The 21,275-nt window shown below is 40.5% G+C and overlaps 1 protein-coding gene across 3 annotated transcripts in view; it reads left to right on the plus strand.

Annotated features, from left to right (window-relative positions):
• Positions 1-21,275, plus strand: part of SH3D19 (SH3 domain containing 19) — an 81,800-nt gene that overhangs the window by 22,660 nt on the left and 37,865 nt on the right. For all 3 annotated transcript variants that reach the window (XM_038134473.1, XM_038134471.1, XM_038134472.1), the window contains exon 3: positions 16,966-17,006. Coding sequence is in view for 2 of the 3 variants with exons in the window: in XM_038134471.1 (XP_037990399.1) it covers positions 16,966-17,006 (41 nt within the window). In the remaining variant the exon portion in view is untranslated. The remainder of the gene's footprint in view (positions 1-16,965; positions 17,007-21,275) is intronic.

Genomic DNA, 21,275 nt, shown 5'->3' on the forward strand with positions numbered 1-21,275 from the left:
CTCTTTATAATTAAAATGAGGTGGTTTTGCTAATCAATATGCTTTTGAGGTCTTGAGAAAACAGACAGTAACAGGTTTTTCTATGTTGTAACCATTACAGTCAGTCATTTAATAGTTTCACCGAATCATAGAATATCCTGAGTTGGAAAGTACCCACAAGGGTCATTGAAATCCAACTCCTGGCCCAGGGCAGAACCATCCCCAAGAGTCACACCATGGGCCTGAGAGCATTGTCCAAGTGATTCTTGAACTCTGTCAGGCTTGGAGCTGTGACTGCTTCCCTGGGGAGCTGTTCCAGTGCCCAGCCACCCTCTGGGTGAAGAACCTTTTCTTAATATCAAACCTAAATTGCCCTGACTCAGCTTCAGGCCATTCCCTCAGGTCCTGTCACTGGTCACTACAGAGAACAGATCAGTGCCTGCCCCTGCTCTTCCCCTCACCAGGAACTCATAACTGCAGTGAGGTCTCCCCTCAGTGTCCTCTCCTCCAGGCTGAGCAGACCAAGTGACCTCAGCCACTCCTCACCCAGCTTCCAAAGGGCCCTTTGCCATCCTTGTTGGCCTCCTATGGACGCTCTCTAACAGCTCAGAGTCTTCTTGTGTTGTGCACCCAGAACTGCCCCCTGCACTCGAGGTGAGGCCGCCCCAGTGCAGAGCAGAGCAGGACAATCCCCTCCCTTGCCTGGCTGTGCCTGATGTCCCCCAGGACAGGGCTGGCCCTCCTGGCTGCCAGGGCTCAGTGACTCACATTCAGTTCCATGGAGCAGGACCCCCAGCTCCCTTTCTGCAGCACTGCTCCAGCCTCTCGTTCCCCAGTCTGTATGTACATTCAGGGTTGCCCTACCTGAGGTATAGAATCTGTCATTTGTCTTTGTTAAACTTTATATTGTTGGTGAATGCTCTGTCTTAGTCAAAGGGGCAGTGTGGAGAGACTTCTGCTGCTTCTGTACTGAGAAATCACAGAATGGTGGGAAGGTCATGCAGGTCACATAATCAAGCATGGTACTTATAGTGGGAAGATGCTGATGCTGGGTCAGGCCCGTGATGTATTTTTTACAGCCAAGATTTGAAAATCTCCCAGGAATGAGTGATTGAGCCTACTTACTTTCAGCCCACTCTGAGGCTGCTTGTCTGTCATTTACTAACTTTATTTCCAAGTGATAGTGCTGTGGGAAACACTACCAAAAGAAACAGTCTAAACACTGGACTGCTTAATATCCAGGAGGCCCGAATTCATTCATACAAACATCCTGAAGTACAGTTTTTCATCCCCGTTGTTTAAAATGCTTGTGTTGTCCACTAGCAATGGACAGCCTTGTCAATGCTTCTGTTTTACACAGGAAAATTTCAGGCTTTTGCCCATCCAGCCAGTGTAACAGACTATAATACACATCTGAAGTTTGAGACTTTGAACCTTGGTGGCATTCCATCTGAATGGGAAGGGTTGTGTGTAGAAGAAAGAATGAATGTTGGGGGATGGTTTACTGTGATATTCTTATTTATTACATTTAGCTTTTGCAGTTTTTAAGGCTAGGGAGTATCAGGTTACTCTTGCTCTAAGCACGATTTTAGGCTGTGAAAATAGAAATGTCCTGCTTTTGTACCCTCCCAGTAGGTCAGAAGTTGGGGTAGTTCTAAAAAGTATCTAGTTTCCTTTCCAAATCCTTGGGGTGCAGTTGCACAATTGCCCTGAGCTGAGCTAAGCCTGTGTTGCTCCAAGAAGGAAAGGTCTCCTTCTCTCCTTTGGGCTGCTGTCAGTGCTCATGTGGTCAGTGGGATCACAAGGCTGGTCTCTAGGGAAAAAAAAAAAGCTGTGTCTCCACTTCACAGGTGAAGCAGGTTCAGCATAGGGGGGCAGAGTGATTTCTTGCAAGTTCCACAATCAGTCAATGGCAGAACTGGAAACAGGGGCTCTGAGTTGTGACTTTTTTTGTTATCTTAAAAGTAGGCTCATGTGACTCCTTTATTTTCAGTCTTAGAGATAAATTTTGGACTTACTCACTCAGTGCAATCCCACAGGTTAAATATAGATTTTTAACTGGTGCAATTTGAGATAGGAATCTACTTATGTGTCTTTCTTTCGTTTATCACATGTTTCTCATCAGCGCAAGCTTTCACCTTGGAGCTGTTGCTTCTGGGAGCAGAATAAGCTGGAGCAATTTTGTGCAGCTTGTTTCTTTGGTAGCTTCTTTGCCACAATAAATCATTATACTTAATTTTTAATTTGCAATGTTGATTTTTACTCTGCTCAGTTTATACTTCTCTGTAAATGAGGGAAAAAAGAATCACAGGTAGAGCTGAGGAATAAATGGCAGATGGGTTCAGCACAGTTTTTGGCATTTAGGGATCACAGGAGTATCTAGAGCCTGTTCCTGGGGGTGTTTGTTTTAATGTTGGCAATTTGTCACTGTTGTGTTGGGGATTTCTGCCTATTCATCTCACAGATAGCAGTAAAGAGTTGTTGTGAAGGGTGTATCCTACCCAGCCTCCTAGATCCCTTATTCCTAAACAGAGAAGAGGGATTTGTTTTAATAAAAAGAGTGCTCTGTTCCTGGTTTCTGCAAAGGGAATTCTGAAGGACTGTTTGCTCTGGTGCCCTGAACAACTCTTTCCGTTGTCTGGGCTGCTCTCCAGTGCTTATTCTAATTCATAATGGAAAATAATGCTGCAAATGAGATGGCTGTTGAAAGAATAAAGAGAAAAAGGCTCACCCACTGTCTTTGCTGAAAGAATTTTACTGCTTCTTTGGGCATCTTGTGTATATGAACAAGTTTCACCATCCCATCATCTTTCAGAATAGACTTCTATAGAAAGTACTGAGGACCATCCAGACACATGGCCACACTCCTTGTGCATTAGGAGAATTATCTGGGGCATGAACAACCATGATAGACATTAGTTCTAAGAAAGGTGGTTTCAGGAAGGACACAATTGCACATTTTTTAAGCCAAATTAATCAGTCATGGTTATAATTTTGCTTCTTTATAATTTTTTTTCTTCCCAAGACATTTTAATGATGAGCAGCAGATGAAGTTTATGTGGTAGCTGGGAAGGAAGGCTAGGAGAGAATTCTTTCCAAAGGTATTTATAATGTTCTCAAAGAAAACAGAAAAGGAGGAGGAGCTGCTAAGAGAAGCATATAGGATATGTGTCAGGGCTGAGAAGGCAGAGTCAGTAGGTTGTAAACTTAAAACACAGAAGTAGTAATCATGAGGTTGTCTCTGAAAGAATTTCATGTTGATATTTTAAGAGTGTTGGAGCTTTTGTTTATTTCCCTAAGGATTTATGTAGGTTTCTGTCTAGTCTCAGTATCTACATTTTCTTTTGCCTCTGGAATTTGAGTGGGAGAGCTCAGTTTGCAGTTATATTGTATTCATTTCTGTGGCCTCTTACTCTGATATGCACAAAAGAGAAGAGATTGTTATTTCGTTCTTCTTTTTGTTGTTGTTCTCTTAATGTACCGCACACCTACTTTGTAATTTCATTATAAGTTATTTCTTTGGTTTCTTTGTTCTTTATTCTAGTGTAGGGAATCAGCGTCTGATTTGGCAGGTTGAACATTGAAATGCTTGATCAAGTACTCTTTTTAAGCATGTTACTTACATTCTTACATATGCTTACATGTTACTTACATAAGCATTCTTACTACTTCACGGGGGTAAAGTATTTCTAGTGAGGCCTGTCACATTGATAATTTCTTCCTCTTAAATATATTTTAGTATAATGTACAGTATAATGTGCAGTTTGCACAGCTGTACTTTTGACTCTGATTCTGTCATTTGTGAGAGATTGCACTTCTGATTTTTCTATAAAATATCTCTGTTCAAAAGTGGTATTTTGTTCAGTGCAGGCATCGCCATTTGAATTTAAGCCATGTTTGCATACTGCATTTGTCCTAGTTTTGGCCATCTGTGACAAATCACAGGCTCAACTGAGCTGGTATTAGCCCCTAGTGTAGACAAAGATGAGCTGCTTTTTCATCTGTTCAGCTGCTTCAGCTTCAAGAAGAGAACTAAGATCCAGTGATACAAAATGTCATGTTGCCTGTTCCCTTGGAGGCTTACAACCAAGGCAGGTCACTAGCAGGTCTCATGCCCCAGGAGCGTCCCCTGTTACAGAGGACTGAAGTTAGACCATGCAACCCTAAATATGAAAGTATTTGTAGAAGTATGGTCTTTATAAGTATGCATAGCTGCATCTTAATCTTGGCAGCATTGTTGTTACAAGAGGCTTGTCATCTGACTGTGGAGGACATTGCCATCCCCTGAGGCTTGAGGCAAAGGTTGACTTCTAATTAAAGAGAAGGTCCAAATCTAATCAGGGTGTTCCAACCACAAGCAGTAATTACTGTGTTAAATCTCTCTTTTGATCTATAGCATAATCATAATCTGGTTGAAGCAAAAGAGGTACCTCAGTGATATCACGTTTTTATTAGGCAATACTTTTGCTTGGAATAAATGCTTAGTAAAAACAAACAGCTTTGGTTTTACTATTATAATTCTGCTATTTCATGTCATTGGACTTCTGCTTCTCCATCTCCTTACACTCCAGTATCCGTATCTAGTATTAGAACCTGAAAGGAGGCTGGAGAAGTGAGAGGAGTAGGGGAAATGGCCTTAAGCTGAGACAGGGGATATTGAGATTATATATTATGAAAAAAAAATCACTGTTATGGGAGTCAGGCATTGGAATAGGTTGCTCAGGGAGGTAGTGGAGTCACCTGGATCTGGTGCTGGATGATACAATTTAATGGTTTAGTGGTTCAGGGCTTACAGTGGTAGTACTGGGTTGACAGCTGAACTTGATGATCTTAAAGGTCCTTTACAACCTTGATGATTTTATGATTCCATGAATACAGTATTAGTTCAAACAATCCTGATATCATTTTGTGATTGGACCAGGCCAGGAGGTTTCGCAGTTTCTTTGGACAACTGTTTTTAAAACCACTGTGTTGTTTTATTGGCCTTTTTCCATGGTCCCTTCTTAAATAATAGGTCTGTGAATAGCTAAAAACATGTCGTGCTCTTGACAGGTGAAGGTTGGACAACTAGGAAGAAAGAGGACAATATGATGGGACAAGTACATTAATGACATCTGCAGGAGAGGCTTTCTCACCACACCTTACTGGTGTATAGGTCAAAAGATTATTTGCTTCAGAATTCAATCCATCTTCTTCCTTCTAAGGTTGTTGACAAGGAAAAGTGTTCTGTTAAATGAACTTTTTACAGTGTGAACTGACTAGAAATGCTTTCTGTTAATAACAGCATTTATTTTTTTCACCCAAGATAGATCTGAAATGGCAACACAGTTCTCTGGTGCAACTTGAAGCCATTTCCTCTTTTCCTTGTTATTTGGCAGAAGAGACAGACCTTCACCTTGATATAACCTATTTTCATGTGGTTGTAGAGAGCAATAAGGTCTCGCGTTTCTCTTTTCTCTTTTTTGGAGAAAAGAGAACGTCTTTTCTCCAGGATAAACACCCCCAATGCTCTCAGCTGCTTGTCACAAGATTTGTGCTCCAGACTCTTCACCAGTTTTGTTGCCCTTCTTTGGATACTCCCAGCACCTCAGTATCCATCTTGTAGTGAGGGGCCCAAAACTAAATACAGAATTCAAGGTATGGCCTCACTAGTGCCGAGTACATAGCAACAATCACTGTGCTGGTCCTGCTGGCCACACTGTTTCTGAGAAGGTCTGGAAGGCTGCCTGGATGTATGCTGGCTCATGAACAAACACTATCAAACAGCATCCCCAGGCCCTTTTCCACCAGACAGTTTTTCAACCATTCTTCCTTTGGCCTGTAGCAATGCCTGGGGTTGTTGTGACCCAGGTGAAGGACTGCTCAAGGAGAGTAATGCTAGAGCACTAGCTCTAGCATTACTGTTGTAGGAATTGTGTCCAGATGGTTCTTGAGTATCTCCAGTGAGAGAGACTCCAGAACCTTTCTGAACAATTTGGTACAGTCACCTGCACAGTAAAAAAGTTCTTTCCTATGTTCAGTGGAACTTCCTGTGCATCAGTTTCTGTCCCTTCCCTCTTGTCCTGTTGCTTGGCACCACTGAGCAGAGCCTGGCTCCATCCTTTTGTCACCCTCCCTGCCGATACTGAGACGTTGATGAGGTCCCCTCTCAGTTTTCAAAAGGCTGAACAGGCCCAACTCTCTCAGCCGCTGTTTCAAGGGAGATGCTCCAGTCTTATCATCATCTTTGTTGCCCTCCTCTGGACCTGCTCCAGGAGCTCCATGTCTCTCCTGTGCTGAGGAGCCCAGAACTGGACACGGCACTCCAGATGTGCCTTGCTAGAGCTGAGCAGAGGGGCAGTGCCACCTCCCTTGCTCTCTAAGAGAAGTAGTACTTTGTATTTATTAGCCAACAGTAGGTTTTCCTTTGGGTTTTCTTGAATTCATCCACACTTTTAGCACCTACAGTGTGTTGTGGCACGCAGTGCCAAAGCTTAACCTTGCATTGCATGTTGAAAAGTCTCTTTGGCTCTTTTGAGCTTGGTGTCTGCTAGTTTTGTATAATGCTTTCTGTGTTCTGTAGTGTAAGAGACTGAGCTGTCATTCCCTATAGCTTTGCTGCTTCTTGAGAAAGAGAAAATGGTGTTGTTCTACTTTTAAATAGATCATGTCATTCAATTAGGTTGTCTTAAGGAAATGGTCACTATTACTTTTGGAGGCCCAGAGGCATTTTAGCAATAGGCGAGAAGGTTGACTGATATGAGAAAAAGGACGGGAATGATTTACTGCCTTTGGAATTAAGTGCATCACTGGGAGTGGAGATTAGAGAAATTACCTGCTTATGTTATCTGAATTCAGGGCCTTTAAGTTGAAATGGAGATTGAAAAAAAGTAATTTTTATTTTCTACACCTGTCCCTGTAAAAATAATGGATCAGGGGTTAAAGGTCAGAGGTGAAGAGGAGTTATAAGAGAAGGGTAACCCCACTGGTCCCTGGCTTTTCTGGGGTTTTTTTAGTTGCTGGGGTAAGCTGATACTTTGTGGCTCTTTTTAATTTCCTCTGCCTAATTCACCTGATGACATGTGGCACATTGATTGAAGTGCATGGAGGAGCATGTGATAGAACTATGTGTTTGGGGGATACTTACTGGTGAGGGAAGGGCATTGATATCTGTGGCTGTGAAATGTTTTCGAGAGGTATTTCTTATGGCTGTTGCTCTGACAAGGTCCGGTTCAATCTGTTCTACAAGGTGTTTGTTTTTGAAGCTAAATTTAGTTGGGTGGCAAAAAATGATAGTGATTATTTCTTCCAAGTTGTAATCATCCATTAGAGACTGCAGTATTTACTGACTTGACGTATAATTTGAGGTCCATGATGTTGTAAGACAGCCAGGATATATGATTGAGGGTGGAGGGAGTTCCTTTTGTCCTGTAGTATGTTTGCGTGGTGACTTGCTCAAAGATGAGATCTCTGGAGAAATGTCCCCGGAGGTTAAAAGCCTTCTCTCGGTTGTTGAGGTAGGTATTTTGTTCTTACAGCAAATTCAGTGCTGTTCCCACCGATCACGATTTTGCAGTGGGATAAATGAAGGTTTTGTAGGCATCAGAATGATTTAAAATTTTTCTTTGACTCTGTGGGTCAATGCTTCTGTTTCATTCTTGGAAAATAATTTGAGTATCTGTAAACTTGAATGCTTTTCCCCAGCCTGGGCTAGCAAAGGTGTTAACTTTACCTATACACTATACCTTACCAACCTTCTTGTAGAATCAGAATTAAAAGACTTGAAAAAATAATCCTTGATGCATATGTTTTTGGAGTTGACCTTAAACTCAGAGTTGCTAGATCACTGTGAATGTATAAAAAGGACTGAAGTTTAAGGCCATGTTTAAACTCAGAGGTAAACATTGCGTACCTACAGATATGTGAATGTATGGTTTGTTGTTGTGTAGTGCAAATTTCTGGTGAATCATTTTCTGTATTTTGTAACCAAAAGCTTTATGAAGATCTGTGGCATAGAAGAAGAGGAAGCATTTCAAGAAGGGCAGGGGAAAAGTGTTCAGGAAGACATGCCATTTCTCTGACTGAGCTGCATGCAGGGTACCTTCTGGAAAGACAGGTCCAATGAAGGGTGTGGTTATGAGATTTTATTTGACAATTTCTGTGCACTGTGCATTCTGTAAGGGTCATTTTTATAAGTTCATGGATCTCACATACTGTAGGGTGTAACTGGATGAGTCAGCAGTACATTGCAACAAGATGTGATCATGCATGAAGATAGTTTTACTTTTGTGAGATTTTAATGTAAGAGGGTTGAAAATTAGTGTTTCTGCTGCTTGTTAAATTATTTGTTTATAAGTACAAATGGCCTATGTGAAACCGGTATGTTTCTTTATATGCATGACCTTGTAGTATTCTTAAACACATCTTTTGGCTGTTGGTTCACATTTATGTTGTACAAGGGGTTTTGTTTTTTTTTGTTTGTTTGTTTGTTTCTCATTTTTAAGCACTAAGTTGAAGCTTTAGTATGTTTGGTACATATGTATTTATATTTCTGTCATGTCGGCTGTCCCTTCACAACAAATGCCTTTACTCCCAACACACATCTATAATTAAAACAATGAGGAAATTCCCTTTGTTTCCTCACTCAGCTAAAGGTTGAAGTCCAGCACATTTCATGCTGCTTGTTTGACTCGGCTGGCCTATAAGGAAGTTGAATTAGGCTGAAGGAGCACAGAAATCCCATGGCATGGGACTTGTCAAAGAACTTGGCATTGGCAATTGTTCTACTTTGAAATTCTCAAAGGCGTTCAGCTGATTTTTTGGTGCTGAGGTCACACCAGTACTGAACACTTCTCCTAATCCTAGTTCTGTGGGTTAGGTTGAACTTGACATTTTAGATCCCAAGCATCTGTCTTTTGTATTGCAGTGCTGGAATCGTGCTGCTAATCTTTGACTAGGCAAGATCCTGATACTATTTCAACTGCTGAGTGTAGAACCTATTTAGTAGTGTTCCTGGGAAGTGAGACTCAATGATTCACCTGCCGAAGGCCTCAGTTGTCTCAAGATTCCCCAGGAACTCCTTTCTTACTAGTCTAGTTTCCTCTCAAAGGATGCACAGTAATTGAAGCAAATGGGCATATATTTTACAGATTTTTACACAGGAAACAAACATACCTAGGCAAAATCAACCTGTACCTTGTTGCCTTGGTCTGATTACTGCTGTGATATCTTTGAAGTCTGTATACTTGCAAACACCTGAGTTTTCTCCACTGGATTCCTCACCTCCAGCATGTGCATCATCTGGGCCTTGCTGACTTCTTGCTCTTGCAGTCAACACCCTTTTGTTCTTGCTTGTTCTTCTCTGGAGCAATGTTCTTTTGTGTTTCTATTCTGAAGTTTCTCTGTTTTCAAAAGTCCAGCGGAAATACACCCATCTTTTAATTTCTTTGGGTGATTTCCCCACCCATTCCCTATTGTTTTCACTTTGCTGATCTGCAGATAAGTGATTTAGTAGGGATTTAAGATACTCACTGCTATAAAAGTAGTGTTACCTATTTTGTTAGAGTCATTATTAATGTTTCTAGTCAGATGAGAACATGGACATACCACTTTTTCCCTTTACAATACTTTAAAGATAATCTTACCACTATACTCATATATTCTATGAAATATAGAAACTGTTTGAAGAAAATCTAATATTCATGCTTTATAACAGTTAAAGCCCTGTAAAGACATCTTGAATCCTGTGGATCCAGATTTACTGGTTTTCTTTATGCCTTTGTCCTTCTCATCCTTCATGATTAAACCAGGTTTTATTCATCTATGATGTCAATTACAAAGGTTCTGGAGCTCACTTAGCCACCAGGTTATATTTGATGTACAGAGATGTATGAAGCAAACAGAATGTCCCATCAGTGGCTAGAGAAGGCTTTGATTTACTGACTGAAATGCAACTGCAAATAGTTGAATCAAAAACCATTCTTCAGAAATAGGCTTTGTTTTGTACTCTTGAACTGTAAAAGTAGGGCACTGTCATCTTTCCCCATGTGCAAATGCAGAAGCTCTGTAGACTTTAATGGTAAAGTATTTCCATCAGCAGAAGCTGCACTTTACATCTGAATTGTTCTATTTGAAAGTGCTGGTTCTTCCCTTCTGTTTTTTAACTATTACTTTCGTGTCTGAATGTAATCCTGGCTGGGCTCAAATATCCTGTTCCTATCACTATAACAATTCAGTGATACTTTCATTTCCATTTACAGTGCTACATTGCTATTATGCTATTATTAAAATTATAGGTGTTTTCTACTTCTAGAATTATTTACTACCAACATTAAATTGCCATTAATCATAAATACTATTTACTGATTTTAATCAAAACATACCAGCTGGCTTATCATAACAGTGAGTGTGAGATGTTGGTGGCATAGTGGGGAGCCTTTTTAGCTGTTAGAGGAGGGCCAAAGTCTTCTTGTAGCATGCATTTTATTTAGAGCTGAACTCAGTCAATATGCAATGAAGACTGAGAATTACTTGAATCATGCTCTAGGCATTTGCCTTTCTGGAATGGCTGTGTTTATGCGGTCATCTTGGGGTTAGGGGCAGTTCAACTTGGGTTGTTGACTGAAAGAAAATGCTGTAGGAAATGTGTCTAGAATGTCTGTAGCTCAGGATCAGGAAAGAGTTCGTTCAGGGTGCACACAAACCAAGTGTCTTGGATTCACAAAAAATTTGGGAGTTGTTTCAGCTTCAGGGTCTAAGCTGGACATTATTAAATGTGGAAGCCGTTGTAACCTCATGACTTGTAGGCTGCTGTGAGAATTGAAGTGTGAAATGTTATCATCTGCTGCCATGATTTGCTTTGACTTCCTGCCTGTGTTCTGCCTTAAAATTGAAGGTTTCATTGCTAAAATACGATCCCAAAGTATGACAGTGACAAGCACATGAATATGTAATAAGTAGTTGAAGAAACAGCTAGAGAGCAATTCCTGAAAGGATTTCCCTATGCTGATCAATGTGAGCTGTTTTAATTAGCTGAGCAGCTGGATTTTAGCTGCTGCTTAACTACATCCTCACTTGTCCAGACAGTGGGAAGTCGTGGTTGTGGCATTCATTAAGTGATGCAGAAGCAGACATCCTCAGCATATTGATGAGGATTAAATTGTTACTGGACTTAATTACTGGTTCAGGATTTCTTGCTTTTGGGGCTGAACCCAAAAGAGAAGTGAAGGTGTGCAGGGACAAGTCTTAATTTCTAGATGACCTATCTGTGCTATTGAGCATGTGATTTCTTAGGTGACTGGATCTTTTCTAGTCTCCTGTACCTGCAGGGCTGGGACAATACCCCATGATCTAGCAGAGAACATGCAAGTGTTCATTTTACAGAAAGACTGTGGGGACAAGCTGCTACCAAGCATGTTTTTTCTGGTGCTTGTCTGATCTCCTAGTGAGCCAATATGGATGATCAGCACTAACAGGAAAAAAAATATATAAAGAATCATCCTTCTTCTCACTGAAGGATGAGAAGAACAGCTGACAGGAGGTATGGCCAACATTTGGTGATTTATTGTTAGATTAGTGGCACAGTCATGGACTTAAGGTTTGTTTTGTCAGTGGAGGCTGAGCTGCTTAGCCAAGTACTGCTGCTGGCCTCCCCATCCACTCCCATCGCTTCTCCAGTGCCACCCGGATGCTCATGTGGCTCTGCAGGCAGCTGGAGCAGGTGGTCTGTCTGGCTGAAAATTAATAAGGATATTTGGGATGGGATTTTTTGTTGTTAACAAAACCATGTGGCTGATCCAGCAGACTTGTGACCATGCCAGCACCAACACAAGAGAGCTGGTGGAAATGGTGAGCATGGGAAGGCAGGAGTACTGGCTGTGCACTGTCTGCTTCTCTGACACTGATGGGGAAAGTTCACCTGGACTCCATGTGCCGTGTCAGCTAATTTACACTATCAGCTAGGGGACTGGTGCTCCTCAGCAATGGAGGCATTGAAGCAGCTGACCACTGTGGGTGCATTTTCAGTGTAAATTGACTTCCACAGGATTAATACAATTCTGCATACTGCACCCACATCATGAATTTGGGATAGCTGTGAGTCTTCTCTGTTAGCTTTAGGAGCTTTTTGGTAGAATTAGTGAGTCTGTCTTTGGCCTGCAGGTGGTGGTAAATCTGATCTTTTGCACCACCCCTAATTTAGCTGTTAAGTTACTACCATCTTTATGTAATTCAGTCTGCAGTGAAATAATTTAGGTGACATTTAAAACATTTTGTGGTTGGAGTAATGTCTTCTAATAAGTTTTTAGAATGTTGTACTGTAGTACACTGGCTGTTACAAAGATGGCATGATTTCTAAAGGAACTGATAGGAATATATGATGCTTTTTATTAAACTAGTGTTTTGCCTTACAGTAATTTCAGCATGAGCTATTTTAAAATTCTTGACTCACATTCCAAGAAGTCACAAGACATTAAAATAGCAACATTTTAATTCTTTTTACTCTATGTGTGAGTATAAAGCAGAGTCAATAACCCTCACAATTAGACATATGTTTAACTTTTACATGGGTATGTGAACCTAAGAATAGATATTTTAAGAAAAGCTTCATATAACTTGACATAAAGGATAAATGTTGAGATGTTGGAATAAATGCTTGAGAATATTAATTTTTTAGAACAAGTAATCATTCTTTTTCATTATTTTGGTTGGCTTTTTTCCCCTTTAGGCTTTTATGTATGTCTAGAGTGACATATTAAAAAAGTGCAATCAGTTTTCCTGTAGAATATTCATTACTATGTCAGTTTAGATAAATAAAATAAAGGTCCTGGTTCTGATAAAGGGAGCAGGCAATGTGAAGGGCTGCTCAGTTTCTGCTGAGAATCCCATGCAAGCCAATAGGAGGGTGTGGAAGTAGATGACAAAGAGATGCTGGGACCTGTAGAGCAGAAGGCTGTAGATAGCCAGGGGAGACCCTCCCTAGATGGCTATGGGTAGGCTCACAGGCTGGATGGGGACAGTCACAAGCCAGTCCTGCCTGTGATCTCCAGAGGCAAGTAAAATCCATCAATCCTCTGCCTGTTTGCACTCAACAGCCAAGCTGCCTCCCTGTCAGTCAGCTTGTGGGATTGTGCCCATGAGGTGCCCTCCACTGGACTGGAGACTCTGGTGATCCTGAACCAGCTAAAGGACGAGGTGGGTGAAAGATAGCCCAGAACCTCCAGGCCTCCTGGCTTAGGTAGCTGTCCTGCTCTGGGCAGACACAACCCCCTCCAGCTCCCTTGGAGATGACTGTGTGATTTGAGCTTTATTCCACTTAAACACCTTCTCTGCTCTCTGGGGACTGCTGAGGTGAGTGATGCTCTCACAGTCAATGTATTGTGTCAGGAGTCACCCTGCAGGAGCAGCCTTCTGAGAAACCTGGTAGCTGCATTGAAATTGTGTTTGAGGAGTGACAGTGCTCAGTAAAGGAAGTGTTGAAAGCAGAGCCCCAGATGAGGGAGAAACCATGGTTTATGCACAGTAAGTGCACTTACTCCACTGAACAGTTTACAGCTCTTTACCCAGTCTACCTTGTGGCAATTTTATTTTCCTAATGCACAGATCTGAAATATGCTTTTGAGCATTTTCCTCAAGTATTTATGTTTAGAAAACCTGTCCTTGAAACCCAGAGTAGAGCCTGCCAGGAAGAGTGAGTAGGTGTTTAACAACATGAAGCACACCACTCTAGGTTCTTTATCTTTCAGAAACGGTGACCCATAGAATCCTTTTCATATTGCTGCCGACTTGAAGTACCCAACTGCTTTCAGCATAGCAGGCACAGCAACTTACAGGTCCCCTCTGAACTTACTGAGTGGGTTTTTCTGGGTGCAAGATGGGTTTTGAGAAGCTGTCAGGGGAAGCTCATCAAAGCTATTGCCTTAGCTGGAAATGAAACCAAGTTTGTGATTTAAATTAACAGTTAGCAAGGTCTAGGATAGGTGTGCGGATGTCAGAAGAGTTGCTCTGGTTGTTCCTTCCTGCTAGAAGATTGAGGGGGTGGGTTGGATGGCTAGTTTGCGTCTTTACTTGTTCCGTATTAGATATGACTCTGGTGTTGTTGCTAATGTTTGAGATTCTTTAATACTTTGGAACTTCCTGCTGTCTGCACGGTTTTCTTCCAGCAATATGAATTTGAACTTCACTTGTGTACATTGCAGGGTGGCACAGGAGCTGCTGTCTCTCATCCCCACAGCTAGTTATTGTCACATTGTCCCCTCAGGTGTTCTCATGTAGTTGTGGGGGGAGTCACATTTTGGATGGATTAATATTTCCTTGCCATGTGTATTTGTGAGGATTTTTTTTTCCTGCCTTCTGGTTCATTGCTGTTGCCTTATGAACAGGAGGAGGAGGTGGGAAAGAGGCAAGAGCCATGCAGTACAGTAATTGCTGCAGCTCCTACCTCATCAAATAGGAGAATTAAATTTGATTTGGTTATGTTAATTATTTGGATGGCTTGAAAGAAAACATGTCATTAACTGTGGAGCAGAGGAGGTTATTAGTAACCTTATCACTTCTCTCTTTGCAACACAGAATAAGAGACCAGAAACTGCTTCCTATGGAGCAGGGATGAGTAAGCTCAGCATAAGGTATGGGTAAAATCACCAGCTGCCCCAAGAACAGCATCTTATTTAAATTACTGGGGTTTAGTGTATTACAAAGTTATGAAGTTTGCAGTTCCTTTACAGGGCTTCACAGGGGAAAAAGTAATGTGTCTACTGTCATTTCCATGTTTTTAAAGGGCTTAAATAATTGTCAGCTAGATGTGAATCAAACTCTCCTGGGGGTAGGAAATGTAGTGCTTTGCCAAAAGGTTGTTGATGAGTGACCTGTTAATGGAAAGTGTAAAAGAAAAACTGTCTTCTAACAGCTTGGTTTGCCTGTGAGCTCATAAATTTTCTAATAGAACCAGGTTATCCTGAGTTCTAAATTACAGATAGTTGTATATTTGGGCTGCCTTGCTGCCCTTGAGATACCCATTCTTCAACTTCAGTAGGTTGGTTTCATGAGAAGTTTTACTTCTTTGTTCTTTGCATTTTGATTTAAAAAAAATGTTTTCTATGTATCCTTTTGGTCCTCATGCCGTATGGGAAGCTTGAACTTGTGTCTACATGACGGTTCCTTTGATTTCCAGCCAAAAGTTCTTGCTTTTATATGAAAATGTTTATCAGATTCTGAGGCAAATTGCAATGGGTCAAAGGACTTGTTCCTTTTTGTTCTTACTGATACTTGAATGTACATACCTCATAGATTTCCTAATTTCTGCCTATAAAACTTAAGTAAATCCTGAATTCTTAGTATAGAAAGTTACTGCTGCTCCAGGAGATTTCAGATTTATGTTACCAGACTTCAGTCTCCTTCCTGTCTGATAATATATATGATTAAAGCCCTAAAGATTGTAGTTATTCAGAGAAATGAAAGCAAAATAATAAAGCTTCAAAAATGAACATCCAAAAGAAAGAGGCTTGAGATACAAGAGCTAAGAAAAGAGTCCAGGGTACATCTGTGAGGAACACACAACTAAAAGTGTTTCTTAAAGATAAGGCTGTATTTTGATGGGACACTTTGAAGGAAAATTAGAACCCTTTTCTGCTAAAAATGCACAGTGAAATATGACTGATAGAAATGTTTTCTAAAGCAGCTTTGCGAGCAGTGTGGATTGGGGCCAAGCCACATTTGAACTGTTTCTGAAACCAGACAAATAAGCATTGTTTATCCTAGACTAGCCAGACTGTTTCAGAAAATAGTTCAGTCAGAGCAACATTCATTTCTAGTCTTAATTAGTTTCCAGAATGACTGTAGAGGGAGGACGTTTTTCATCCACATCCTTTTTGACTGTCTCTTTCTTCTCTCCCCCAAATCCTCCCACTCTTCATCTCACTGGAGTAATTGCAGCCATCATGTGCATGTGGGGCTAAACTGAGCCCTGACAAGAGCTGGTGTGCTGCACGAGAGCAGACTTAAAATGCTAATGCACTCCCCATTCTTGCTGATAAGAGTCTGGTGCTGGAATGTTTCTGGAAAAGGCTTGATTAGTATACCTTTGTTTTGTTGTTAAGATACTGTATTAATTTGAACCAGATACAGTCTATTTTCAGCCTTTAAAAAGTCCATTTAGCACTTCCAGAGGCTTTTCTCCAATAAATATTCTTTATCTCTTGCGTTTAAAGGAGAAAAAAGAGCAAAACCCCTTCCCTTCTGAACTGGTTGGTTGGTTGGTTTGTTTGTGTTGTTTTAATTCCTCTGTAGTTTAGCACGAAGTGGAAGAATATTAATACCATGTTCTTCAAATTGCAACATTTCTGAAAGTGATAATCCCAAATTAGGTTTAATTTTACCTGCAGAAGTAGTAGGGACTGCTGTATCTCTTAAATAGAGCATTCAGAGGAGAGGCATCAAAAACCTTAGTCTCATTAAGAAAACAGATGAGTTGGCAAAAGGAAACATTTTTCGTCCCTGTGTATCAACAAATATTTGGTCATGTTGTCTTCCTAACCCCACCCACCAAGTTATTACTGAAAAATGTTATCTTAACTGGAAGGGAAGACAAGTTGTTAAGTAATTGTTAAAATATTTAGCAAAAGTTTATAGGTTTTTACTTCACTGTGTAAGTTTTATTTATTTATGAGAATATAACTCATTAAATACTTGCAATCTGTGAATATGCACGCCCACATGAGACAGAATGTGAACTTCAAGACAGAATTGAGAGATACAATGGATTTAATAATTGACTTTCTATCTTTGCAGAGTTTTGAAGCCAAGCTGTAACCTGGTTTTCATTAAAAGGGGTTGGATATGGTTTTGTAGTCCAGGAGTTTTGGACAAATTTCTGTAAGATAACAGCGCAGGGGAAAAAACAGGCTTGGCAAACACTTTACAATATATGGGGAATTTTTGCATGGTGTTACTTAATTGTTTTCTCTTTGAGACATTAACCATGTTTTAATAATTCTTTTTTTCTTCAATAAGCCAAGGACCCTTGTCATCCATAAGAGCGGCAATCAAGAGATGTAAGTTTACTTTTCCTTTTTGGGAACTGTAATGTTGTAAGATTGCTACATGTTTATTTTTAGTAACTGTTTAACTTGCTATGCAAAAAGAAAGTAGCTGTAAATAAGTAAGCAGTAAGCTGAGGGGCTGTAATTTCTTTATTTTCTTTTTAGACCACCTTTTTGTTCCTTCTTTCCAGTTGCTAACATTTTCTTACTTATGCACTAATGCATCTGTGCGCAGATGTGATCCTTCTCTGAAGAGTTTGGGTTAGATGTGCCCAATTTTTAGTTCATTTGACAAAATAGAAGGTTGTTTATTTAATTTTAGTAGAAATCTGCAGCAACTGCTTATTCACTGTACTGGGGACAGAATTAGACTCCTGTACTGGGCTTGTTTTTGAAAATAAAAGATTGTTTATAAATCTCGAATGAAAGTCCAAACTCTTCTTCCCTGATCTCAGCATTGAAGTCCTTTTCTCCTTTCCCTGCTCATGATGTTTCCAGGCAGAGAGTTTCTTTGGATGCATCTTTCAAAGTATTTTATGCTGTTACTTTCTTCCCCTTTTCAGTTTTATTTCTTTTCTGTCCATGACTTTATTTCATATTAATGAAACAACCCTCAGGATTCTGCTATGGGGAAAAATAAATTAGATTTATTTATATAATAAATTAATAACTTGTTTCTCCTGGACTTATTAGTGGGGGACTCATTAGTGTGGATTAGATTGGAGGTAGTGAAAGGGCATCATGAAAGCTTTACTCAGAGCTAGTCTGCATGATGCTATCCTTAAATGCTGCACTTTATTTGTGCTGTTGCTGCCACAGATGGAAACTGGAAAACAGAGAGCACCAGATCACAGAGGGCCTTTTGTGGTGGAGTCAGAAATTGATTCAGACTGGCTAAGCCCCAGTACGTTGCCAAAGTGAGAAATCATCTACGAGATCATTAGAGCATTTGATACTTACGTTTTTGAAAATACAGTAGCAAGTGATTGTTTGTTTTGATGCATAATAACATAAAAATCCAGTCAAGAAGCTGTGGCTCATGGTACTTACTTATTTACATGTGAATAACTATGATGAAAAATAAGTACCATGTGAATTATTCAGATAATAAGCTAGCAAAATAACATCCATGTACATAGCAAGGGATTGTATATGAAACTATAGGTTTTTTATACACCATTACCTAGTGCTATTAGGATGGACCTGTCTTACAGTGGACACTGAATAATTCCTAACTCCCCTTGCCATTAATCTGGAAAAAGTATGGTGTTCTCTGGACAAGTGTGTTTCCCTAAGAGTCAGAAATCTGTCTTTCCTAATCCTTGATTCTTTGGGCACTTACTCTCAAATTTTGAAGAAACATATTAAGTATGTACAGGGTTTTAACTTGCCCACCCATGGACAATGCTGCATATCATTTTGTTTTGATAAGTCTCTCCATTTCTTGTGGCCAGAGAGAAGGAAGATTTCTTTTCCTTTCGTGCCCTGACCACAACTCTAGATAGAAACACGGTGTCATTTTCAGTTCTTTGACTGCTGCATAGGATTCAGAAAAGTGAGCCCAGCAAAACCTGAAGGAAGCAAGCATGTGAACATGAGATTTTCTCAGGAGAAATCTTATGATCTCAACTCTTAAAAAGTTACCCCAGGATCTTTAATAATGGTCTCAGGCCTGGACACACCACTCTTATCCAGCTCCCACTGAAATCAGTGAAACTGTTTCCATTGATGCCAGCACAGCGCGTGCACAAGAATGGCAAAGAAAGGGGAAAGAGGCAAGTCAAATGCTGCAGCAGTGAGGCAAAGGGGAGCAGTATTTTCACTCACTTCTCCACTCTTCCAGACCAGGCTCTTGTTGGGAAGCAGGGCTGCAGAAGCAAGTCTCTTATCCTAAAATGTTGGAAGAACCTGTGGGCTTGTTCTATTCTCATTCTGTCCTAAGTAAATACATGCCTGAATGAAGGATGTGTAACAGCTTGTATGCACTCTGAAGCTGTGGCTTTCCATTTGGCAGTTTTGCAGCCATTTTTGGCTGTGGGTTTTGTTTGTTTTTCATTTTGTTTGTTTTGCTTGGGGGCTTCCTAGGTTCTTTTGGCTCCCACTTTTTCCCAACCAGATCAATTCCGTGACCTCATTCTCTTCCCCATCTGCACAAACATTTGGGCTGGCATAATGCAAGGAATGGTGCAGAGGCAGGAACATACAAGGCAAGGAAAGGTGTAGGGAGGAGTGAAGTGCCTTCATAAATCATGATTGTCAAATTTGAGGAAAACTATGGACTTGCTCTGAGGGTATAGTCACAAATATTTTATTGAGCAGCAATTCCAGCCTCTATGGTGCCTAACAGTCAGATCAGCTGTGAAAAAGGTATAGAGGATTACCCTGGGGGTAGGAAGAGGAATCCCTGTAACCCCCCCTGGGTTATTATATCAGTTCCCTCCCTGAAGTTGCACAGAGAAGCACTGGAGCCAGGAAACAGAGGCAGGAAAGAGACTGCTGTTGGGGGTGGGATGTTCCTTCCCCTGTGCTGTTGGTGGTCTGAGCCCAAGGTAAGCAGTTTCCGGGAGGTAAAGTGAGACAAAAACTGTACAGACAGTGGTTATTTTTTTTATCACTGTGAACTCGCTGTGGAGTCACATGGGTGCTAACGTTCACTTAAGGGGAATCAAAAATCCATGTTTGGGAGGGGAATTGGGCATTACCATCTCTTTAGCTACATTCAGGCATTAAATCAGCCCAGCTGTAATGTCAGACAATCTAGTATTTCCTTGAGGTGCCTGGAAACAGAACCAGAAAAGGTGCAAGACCTCCCCCTTGTGCCAAGAAACAGTTTGGGAGAAAACTCTTACTCAGAGATGCATGAAAGATTCCAATTAGTTTGAACCTCCACATCTTTTCTTCACAACCATTTCATACAGAAATAGTCTAACCAGATATTGGGTGAAATCAAGGCTCTTTTTTTCTGGTGTTGGCTTGAGGATTATCTGATCATTTTAGTGTACGCTGAAGAAGAATTCCTGCAGTCATGTAACACCTTTGATATTTCCAAGACTGCAAGTGTGGCCTCTTCCATGGGAACATTCTGTCAATTCTTCAAACTGCATTATTTTGTAGGTAAAGGAGGGAGAGTTTGCCCACTCTTGAGGCTTTCCTTGAAATACTGTAGTGAATAACCTTTATTCCTAATCATCTATATAGTGAAACAAATTACTTTTTAGTCTAATAGTCTCCATATTTCATAGGTTTGGAAGAAATGTCTAACCTGGTTTTAGAAAACATTGAAAGAAGGTGTGTTTTTAAATATTAGCACGTGTCCTTGTTGTAGAAAGGCTTGGCCTGTTTGAGGCTGTCTTTCCAATCTTTAATGCAAAATTAAACTTGCTTTTAAAACACTCTGCAATGATAAAACTGTTCAGTATTTCATATAGTTTTGCTAATGGAAGCACACAGATATTGTTATGCAGTATGTGCATTGTGGAAGCCCTCAATGCCCACAACAGAATCTTATCTCTGAGCAGATCCTTGATAACTTCAGTTGTCTTTGTATTGCCTTAAAAGGTTCCCAAAAAAACTGTAATTTCTAGCCCAGCTGTCTTCCAAAGGCTCAAATCTGCATATCAGACTTCTGTGGCCACCAGCTTGTTTGTAGCATCGAAGTTTATGGGTTTGTGGTATAATGGTGATACACAGGCATTTTGATCCCAAAGCTTAAAATACCCCCTGCACCATATGTATATATTTCAAATACAAATGACATGTTAAGTACACTTGAAAAGTAGGACCCTGAGAAGAAACAGCAGAGGAAAAAATTTGAAACATAAGTATGCAGCACAAATAGGATACCCTTTGCCTCCACATGTTTAAAAATAATTGGAAAAAGCCCATGGAATAGTTATTCTAAGAAATATGAACAAAAGAGGAGTCTATAAGTCACTGATCTGCCTTCTATTTACGGTATTACCATGAATCCTTTATGCTGTACAAGGTTGAACACATTTAGATGCCTCATTGACACTGGGCAATAAAGTGCCTCATTGACACTAACAGAAATAAATACTGACAATGGTACAATGGTATGAGTTGATTTGATTTCCCCCCCCCCCCCCCATAAGACCAATAAAGTTATAAGATGAAAAAGTGAGGTTTTTATGCACTGATATTTTCTTCTTCTTCCCCTTCTGAAGCTACTTTGCTGGTTTTACTTACATACCCCTAAGCATAAGCTTCTGGAAATGTTAGTGATTCTCACCCTGAGCATTTCTGATTTTTGAAGTTAAGAAA

This window comes from Motacilla alba, chromosome 4 (assembly GCF_015832195.1).
Source record: "Motacilla alba alba isolate MOTALB_02 chromosome 4, Motacilla_alba_V1.0_pri, whole genome shotgun sequence".
In the NCBI taxonomy this organism is placed as follows: Eukaryota; Metazoa; Chordata; class Aves; order Passeriformes; family Motacillidae; genus Motacilla; species Motacilla alba.